The 9,300-nt window shown below is 45.7% G+C and overlaps 1 protein-coding gene across 1 annotated transcript in view; it reads left to right on the forward strand.

The window, feature by feature from the left end:
• Nucleotides 1–9,300, forward strand: part of RDM1 (RAD52 motif containing 1) — a 12,879-nt gene that overhangs the window by 2,136 nt on the left and 1,443 nt on the right. Inside the window, exons 3-5 of the mRNA XM_015410506.1 lie at nucleotides 1,362–1,464; nucleotides 1,580–1,754; nucleotides 6,113–6,201. Of these exons, the coding sequence (XP_015265992.1) occupies nucleotides 1,362–1,464; nucleotides 1,580–1,754; nucleotides 6,113–6,201 (367 nt within the window). The remainder of the gene's footprint in view (nucleotides 1–1,361; nucleotides 1,465–1,579; nucleotides 1,755–6,112; nucleotides 6,202–9,300) is intronic.

Raw genomic sequence — 9,300 nt, forward strand, 5'->3', positions numbered from 1 at the left:
TCACATGCCCAGGCCACTTGGGGAAGGGGACAAGGCAGGCTCCCACTCTGAGCAGACACGTTCAGATCTCTAAGAACCGTCAGGGTCATAGCTACTGTGGGGTTTTGGGGGCTCCGCCCCTTTCTTAGAGGCACAGCCCCACAATAATTTCTTCTGTAAATACTTTTTTCAATCATTTAAAAACATTTTTAAAGGCGTGTGCTCCTTTAAGCAGAGTGGGGTGCTGTACTTGACTAATTCCCGCACTGAGCAAGGGGGTTGGAGTAGGTGACCTCTAGGATCCCTTCTAACTTTATGTCAAGAAAGCAGTCTCCTTTAAGAGTGTTTTTCTGCCCAAGTGTTAGCTTTCTTGACTATAGAAGTCATCACCCCCACCTGCCAGCTTGTTATCAGAATTGTTGCTTAGGCTGGCAGAAGTGATTAACTTGCAGCAGCTGAGAACTGACAGCTTGCAGTTTAGAGATCTATCCTGGTAACAGCTTTCTATTGTCTAAGTGGCTTTTCTTTCTGCACTGAGAACTTCAGCCCCACCAGAGAAAAAATTGCCCCACAAACCGCAGAATCCTGGCAACGGGCCTGACCGTCTTTCTGCTTCAGAGTGCCTCTGAAGCACTGCACACTGCAATCGAACAGCTGTGCTTCCCGCCCTGGTCCAGGGGGTGGTTTTTTCCACTTTTCGATGGACCCAGAAGCTGCAAGAATCTCCCAATCTGAAGCACAAGACAAATCCCGCCTCTCTCCACCACATTCTCTGGGAAGAGACTTGGGAGAGGCGTAGGTTCTTTTAATTGAATTAAAGGTTTTAAAAAAAATTGCTCGCCTTGGAAGCATAGAAACTTTTTCTCAGTCTCCCTGATCCTCCATGTTTCTTGGTTAAGGGGAAAATGCTGTTCAAACAAATGACAAAGGTGATCTGACTCCAGTGGTAACAAGAGAAATAAATTTTACTTACAAAAATAAGAGTACATCTTACATAGAATCAGAGTTGGAAGGGGGTCCTATGGGCCATCTAGTCCAACCCCCTGCTCAATGCAGGATCAGCCTATCCTTGACAAGTGTTTGTCCAGCCACTGCTTAAAGACATGACATAGTTATGTAGAAACATTTAACTTATTGCAAACAGATTTAAATTTTTAAACAGATTAACGTGCTACAGCTCCAGGCCAGGGTAAGAGAGAAGAAGAGAGGTCCTATATAAGGTGGAACAGAAGATAAGCAAGGGCCAAAGAAGCTCGACATCTAAGCGATGAGAGGGTAGGGGCCAACTGCCCATTGTACCTGAGTGAGAGAATTCTCTCAACTCCTCCCATATCCTCTTGCATGCAGAGTTAACAATAGCCAACACTTTCTCCCCCACCCAGTACTGAGCCACTGACCCCTCAGACGTCTCTGCAGTGTGATGCTGGGGAAGGGAAGAATGCCTTCTTGCATGCCCATGTCGACGAGGGGACCCCGTCATATGCAGTAAAAAACAGTACCCTGGGATTGTCGGGAGGGAAGCAGTGGTAGCATGGGTGAAGCCTGCTGACGTATTGCTTCACCTTCCCTGTGCTGCTGCTCCCCATGCCAATGAGAGCAGCTCCAGGACATCTCTGGCTTTGAAGCGGAGGAGGAGAACGAAGGGGAAGACTCCGGGGCTTTGCCGGAGAGCCAGTGCTGCAAGTATCTGTGCATTCAAGAATTAACTCTCCCGCAACACGGCATCTGCGCCAGAGGGATCGGAGTGGCCGAGACGCCTGTAGACCCCAGCCAAGGTAGCGATGGGGCGGGAGGGGGGGTGAGGGGTAGAAACCAAAAGAGTGGTAGAAAGTGCCTTGATTCACCACAAACTTAATGATCATTTTATAATCGCTCTTCATTCATGCTTGATGTGTAGTGGTTAAGTGCACAGTGTAGTGGTCTCTAATCTGGGAGAACCGGGTGTGATTCCCCACTCCTCCACTTGCACCTGGCTGGATGACCTTGGGCAAGCCGTAGCTCTGATAAGAGCTGTTCTTGAAAAAAAGCAGTTGCTGTCAAGAGCTCTCTCATCCCCACCTACCTCACAAAGTGTCTGTTGTGGGGAGGGGAAGGAGAAGGAGTTTGTAAGCCACTCTGAGACACCTTTGGGTAGTGAAGGGCAGGGTATAAATCCAATCTCTTCTTCTTCTTCAGTTTGGTGTAGTGGTTAAGTGCGTGGTCTCTACTCTGGGAGAACCGGGTGTGATTCCCCACTCCTATAGGGTTGGCAAGGGGTGGTTTATCATTGCCTGCCTCTGCATAGCAATCATGGTATTCCTTGGAGGTCTCCCATCCAAATACTAGCCAGGGCCGACCCTGCTCACTTGTGAAATTGGATGAAATCGGGCTAGCCTGAGCTATTCAGTTCAGGCAGGAGTAACGCAGACAGAGAGAGGCACAAAGAATGCTATTTTTTTGTATGTCTGTTTCTTTTTCTCCCCAGAGAGTATGTGGTTCTTCCTCCCCCTCTCCTTCTTTACCCTCACAAAAGTCCAGTGTGGTGGATTGGCTTGGCCTAAAGTCACCCAGTGGACTTCCTGGCTGAAGCCAGGATCTGAACCCAGTTCTCTGCTGTCCTAGTCCAGTTCTCTGCTGTCCTCGAGAGCCAGTTTGGTGTAGTGGTAAATTGGTGGAAACCATTATTAAGGAAAGAATTAGTAGGCACATAGATGAACAAAACCTATTGAGGCAGACTCAACATGGGTTCTGTAAGGGAAGATCTTGTCTCACTAACCTGTTAATGTTCTTTGAGGGGGTGAACAAACATGTGGACAAGGGGGATCCAATAGATATTGTTTACCTTGACTTCCAGAAAGCTTTTGATAAAGTTCCTCATCAAAGGCTCATAAGTAAGCTCAAAAATCATGGGATAAAAGGACAAGTCCTTTTATGGATCAAAAACTGGCTAATTAATAGAAAACAGAGAGTGAGTATAAATGGGCAATTTTCCCAGTGGAGGGTGGTAAGCAGTGGGGTACCACAGGGATCAGTACTTGGTCCACTGCTTTTTAACTTGTTCATTAATGATTTGGAGTTGGGAGTAAGCAGTGAAGTGGCTAAATTTGCGGATGATACGAAGTTGTTCAGGGTGGTGAAAACCAGTGAGGATTGTGAGGCACTCCAAAGGGATCTGTCAAAGATGGGCAAGTGGGCGTCAACATGGCAAATGGGGTTCAATGTGGCCAAGTGCAAGGTGATGCACATTGGAGCCAAAAATCCTAAATATAAATACACATTGATGGGGTCTGAACTGGCAGAGACAGATCAAGAGAGAGATCTTGGAGTTGTAGTAGATAACTCACTGAAAATGTCGAGACAGTGTGTGACTGCAATAAAGAAGGCCAATGCTATGCTGGGGATTATTAGGAAGGGTATTGTAAACAGATCAGCCAATATCATAATGCCGCTATATAAATCAATGGTGCGACCTCATCTGGAATACTGTGTGCAATTCTGGTCACCACACCTTAAAAAGGATATTATAGCTTTGGAAAAAGTGCAGAAAAGAGCAACTCGAATGATAAAAGGGTTGGAACACTTTCCCTATGAGGAAAGGTTAAAGCGCTTAGGGCTCTTTAGCTTGGAGAAAAGACGACTGAGGGGGTGACACAGAGTGTTGGACTGGACGGGCCACTGACCTGATCCAACATGGCTTCTCTTATGTTCTTATGACTTTAGAGCAGGGTTCTTTTTTAAGAGTGGTGGAAACTGGGGAGGGAGAAAATCAAAGATAGCCAGTAGTGGGCTACATACATACTCCTTAGTCCAGAAACTGCCACATGACACGGATGGGTTACTGAAAAAAGCCCATCTTTACAGCAGAAATCACATTTCATTTCCATTCTCTTGAGTGGGAAATAATAGGAAACCTCCCAAAGACTTAAGAGTGACATGATAAGAGGTTTATAAGATTATGTGTGGGACAGAACAGGTAGAGAATGCTCCCACAATACTTGACTCACTGCTGCAGATGAGGTTGTTCTGTGCTGAAGCCACAATGGAATGGCTCTGCCCAGGGCTATTTTTGGGCAGGAACGCACAGGAACGGAGTTCCGGCTGGCTCCTGAGTTGGCCACACCCAGCAGGAACTCATTAGCATAATAGGCCACACCCAAAAGCAGAAACTCATTAGAATTGGCTACATTAGGGGTGCATGGCCTAACATGCAAAGGAGTTCCTGCTACAAAAAAAGCCCTGGGTTTTGACAACAAGGTAAACAGAATAAGAAGCAAAAGGTGGGTGTGGCTGGATGACCACACTTCTGGTAACATGGGGGTGTGGCCTAATATGTTAATGGACTGTGTTGTCAAGGGTGTGGCCTAATATGCTAATGGACTGTGTTGTCAAGGGTGTGGCCTAATATGCTAATGAGTTCCTGCTGGGCTTTTTCTACAAAAAAGCCCTGGCTCTACCCACTCACCCCCCCCCCAGCACTTCCTCCCTTGCATCAGTTGCTTGCGGGCTGCACAGGAGCCCTGGATGGGCCGGATCTGGCCCCCGGGCCTTATGTTTGACACCCCTGCCTTGAAGGATGTTTTCCCAGCTGAGCTGTGGTATAACAGACCAAAGCTTAGCTGGAAAGGGGGTGGTGGTGGTCTGAGCCATTAGGAGACATTGTGTTAATGTTTCTGTGCTGACCTGATGGAGATAAAGAGGAAAGGACCAGGTGGGGAACGCCACAACAGAGAGTTGCAAGTGGTTGCCATTCCCCCCTGCTTCTGTGGCCACACTGCCTTTGTTGCTCTGCCTCCTTCTTCCTCAGTTCCATTTGGATCAGGTCCTCTGTTTCAGTCTTGTCTCATGTGAAATGCACACTGTTTTTGTGGCTGCTCTAGAAACAATAATCACTGTAACACCCTAAATATATTTTAGGGCTAAATAACATGGTGTTTGAATGATAAGACACATGGCCCACTTTTCTTGCTTGATTCAGAAAACGGGAAGGTGGCTGTGGAGTTCGTCTCCCCCCAAGAGGACCTTGTAGACTGTTTAGCAGATGAAGAGCTCAAGGGGCTCCTCCAGGTGAGCTGAAGCACAGTCAGATGAATTCATGCATACTGGGGTCACTTCAGTCTAGCTTGCTCAGCTCTTTGACGGCTGGGTTTCATAAGAGAGAGCAAGAGTCCTGTACCACCTTTTCAAGCAACTTGGTTCCCAGTGGTGAACTATCTAGCAGAGGAAGAAGTGATTCCAAACAACTCTTATTACAAAGATCTGTTATATTTTTAAAAGGGCTCTTAAGGGTTCTTTTTTAAGAGTGGTGGAAACTGGGGAGGGAGAAAATCAAAGATAGCCAGTAGTGGGCTACATACTCCTTAGTCGAGAAACTGCCACATGACATGGATGGGTTACTCAAAAAAGCCCATCTTTACAGAAGAAATCACATTTCATTTCCATTCTCTTGAGTGGGAAAGAATAGGAAAACTCCCAGAGACTGAGGGGTGACATGATAGAGGTTTATAAGATTATGTGTGGGACAGAACAGGTAGAGAATGCTCCCACAATACTTGATTCACTGCTGCAGATGAGGTTGTTCTGTCCTGAAGCCACAATGGAATGGCTCTACCCCCACTCCCCCCCCCCCCAGCACTTCCTCCCTTGCATCAGTTGCTTGCGGGCTGCACAGGAGCCCTGGATGGGCCGGATCTGGCCCCCGGGCCTTATGTTTGACACCCCTGCTTTGAAGGATGTTTTCAGGATGTTTTGACACCCCTGCTTTGAAGGATGTTTGAAGGATGTATAACAGATCAAAGCTTAGCTGGAAAGGGGGGGGGTCTGGGCCATTAGGAGACATTGTGTTAGTGTTTCTGTGCTGACCTGATGGAGATAAAGAGGAAAGGACCAGGTGGGGAACGCCACAACAGAGAGTTGCAAGCGGTTGCCATTCCCCCCTGCTTCTGTGGCCACACTGCCTTTGTTGCTCTGCCTCCTTCTTCCTCAGTTCCATTTGGATCAGGTCCTCTGTTTCAGTCTTGTCTCATGTGAAATGCACACTGTTTTTGTGGCTGCTCTAGAAACAATAATCACTGTAACACCCTAAATATGTTTTAGGGCTAAATAACATGGTGTTTGAATGATAAGACACATGGCCCACTTTTCTTGCTTGATTCAGAAAACGGGAAGGTGGCTGTGGAGTTCGTCTCCCCCCAAGAGGACCTCGTAGACTGTTTAGCAGATGAAGAGCTCAAGGGGCTCCTCCAGGTGAGCTGAAGCACAGTCAGATGAATTCATGCATACTGGGGTCACTTCAGTCTAGCTTGCTCAGCTCTTTGACGGCTGGGTTTCATAAGAGAGAGCAAGAGTCCTGTACCACCTTTTCAAGCAACTTGGTTCCCAGTGGTGAACTATCTAGCAGAGATATATCTTTATTAAATTTTCCAAAACAAATACAAACATAAACACCCACCACCAACATACACCCACGCTATAACTCATTCTTTCCATGTCTTATTATTTAGTTAATTGTATGGTTTCTGCATTCTTTCCATTCTCATGCATACCATTCTCATGTATATATTAATAAATTAATAAATCCCATTACATATGCTCCCGGTCAACTTAAAATTCCTCTGCTTGTTTCCACTTAATTTGCTTAATTTGTACTGCTGGAATTTCTACACTGCAATCAGATTTCCACCTGTTATTTCTTAGAAATCCGTAGTGTCCTCCTACAATCAATTTAGTTATGGAGTTAATACATGCATTTATTATATAGATAATATATTAATACAAATAATATGTTTAGCCTATCTCATTCCCTCTCCAGTTTGCAATTTAAACAGGACAACAAGAGCTCACACTACTAGTAGCTACAATCAGAGCACAGTCGGATGAATTCATGCATACTGGGGTCGCTTCAGTCTAGCTTGCTCAGCTCTTGGACGGCTGGGTTTCATAAGAGAGAGCAAGAGTCTTGTACCACCTTAAAGACTAACAAAATATGTGGCAGGGGTAGGAGCTTTCGTGAGTCACTGCTCACTTTTTGGTGTAGTGGTTAAGTGCACAGACTCTAATCTGGGAGAACTGGGTTTTGATTCCCCACTCCTCCACTTGCACCTGGCTGGATGACCTTGGGAACAGTTTCTGTCAGAGCTCTCTCAGCCCCACCTACCTAACAGGGTGTCTGTTGTGGGGAGGGGAAGGGAAAGGCCTTTGTAAGCCGCTCTTTGTAAGGCTCCTTTGGGTAGTGACGGGCGGTGTATAAATCCAATCTCTTCTCTCTTTTTCTTCTTCTTCAGACACCTATTTCATAAGAGAGGGAGGAACAGTTCCTTCCTTCTCGTTAGAACTGGAGGTCATGTAATGAAACTGGTTGCCAGCTGATTCAGACTGAAAGTGGGCAGCTGTGTTAGTCTGCCAAAGAAGAACAAGGTCTCGGTCTAGTAGCACCATAAAGGCCGACATAGTATAAGCTTTTGAGGCGGGAATGTGGCATGGTATAGCCCAACCTTGTCAGATCTCAGAAGCTAAGCAGGGTTGGTACTTGGAAGGGAAGACCTCCAAGGAAAACTCTGCCGAGGAAAGTGATGGCAAACCAACTCTGCTTCTCACTTTGCCTTGGAGAAGCCCCTTGCTGGGGTCGCCATAAATCGGTGGCAACTTGACAACACTTTACACACACGCACATAAGGTTTTGAGAGTCAAAGCTCCCTTCGTCAGATATCTGAAGAATGAAAGCAGGCTGTGACGACCCCTTAACTGGGGAGGTCTGGTTTTACTTTAAAATGTTCTTTCTGTGTTGTTTTACTGGGTATTCCGGTTGCCACCAGGAAATTTAAGGCTTACCAAACCTCTATAATATAATATTTCTGTCACTGGGTAGGTAAGTCGAGCGTTTAGGCGTTCACGAGGGTCTATGTGTTTCCTGGGAAGAATTTCTTTCCGAACTGGTATCTTAAATAAAAGTAGATTTATTGATATTTCACACACTTTTCTCTCCCACTGTCAGGGATCTGGGCATGTAACTTTGTAACACTTTTTTCCCTTTAGGCCATATACGGTTACTGTTTCTTTATACTTCAACTTTTCATAACACACACAAGACTTCTCTCTCTCAGACCTTAAAACGAACAAACTGCTTAACTCTTTTACTACACAGAACCAAATTATCCCACACAGGGATGTGTCTCCTTCTCTCAGAGACAGAACTTAACTGACTCCACAACTGTCTTTTTCAACTGTCCCCACTCTGTCACTCTTGACAGACACAAATATCATCCACACAGCATCACTTCCAAAACCCCTCCCCCTCTCTTTCACTCACCAGTCACACTAGCCTATCACACAGTCCTACAACCAAACTTTTAAAGACACACACGCACAGTTAAACATGAAATCATTACACAGGCACTTCCTTTTCTCACAGTGGCTAATCCTAAGAAAGCTGTTCACACATACAACACGCCTTGTCCACTCACACAACGTTCCTACCATCCTCTACAAACCTCTCTTATTCAGGTTATGGGTTATATGTAGGTCAGGATGTCACACTTGCCACCCTTCTTGGCTCTTTTAAAATCTACAGAGTCATGACCATCTCAAACCCGGGTCCCCTCTCTCACTCCTAGAGACATCCACAGACAGGATAGCCTTGGCGCCCTTTATAATCAGCCCTCATTCACAGAGCTATTGGGGTTGGGGCTCAAACACTGTTCCAATCACTTGCTGTCACCATTCATTCATATGCTATAATGTATGTTATGTAGGCCAAGATATTAAATTGGGTGTGTGTGATTCTTTCCCTCAGACATGCAGCCCATAGGGTTAACCAAACAAGAAAGCTTTTATTTATGATATAAACAAAACAAGGAGGAAAGTTAAGTATAAGAAACAAAGCTTCACTTCCACTGAACTCTTGAAATGAGGTCATATTCCTATAATTGGGATCCTTTAGTTACAATTTCAGCCTTTTCCAAGCAGCTCTTCTATACATTTCTCCTCAGTCAGAAAAATCCTTTTCTCCTCAGCTCTTAATCTGTCAGCTTCTCAGCTACTAACCGCCGTCTTTTTTAAACTGCCGTTCCCAAGTCTCCTGCTCTCAACATTCCCTCAGCTCTCATTAGTTGCTTTTGGAGAGAGGTGGAACCTAGCCTGTCGGTCACAGCATAGATAATTATGGTAATAGAACCAGAATGGTGTATTTGGTAGAGTGTTGGACTAGGATCTTGGCAGACCCAGGTTCGAATCCCCAGTCTGTCATGGAATCTCGCTGGGTGACCTTGTGCCACTCACATACTGTCAGCCTAACTTAAGCTACCTCACAGGGATGTTGCAAGGGAAAAAAATGGAGAAGCGGAGAAT

Source organism: Gekko japonicus, unplaced genomic scaffold, assembly GCF_001447785.1.
Source record: "Gekko japonicus isolate JY-2015 unplaced genomic scaffold, Gekko_japonicus_V1.1 scaffold2490, whole genome shotgun sequence".
In the NCBI taxonomy this organism is placed as follows: domain Eukaryota; kingdom Metazoa; phylum Chordata; class Lepidosauria; order Squamata; family Gekkonidae; genus Gekko; species Gekko japonicus.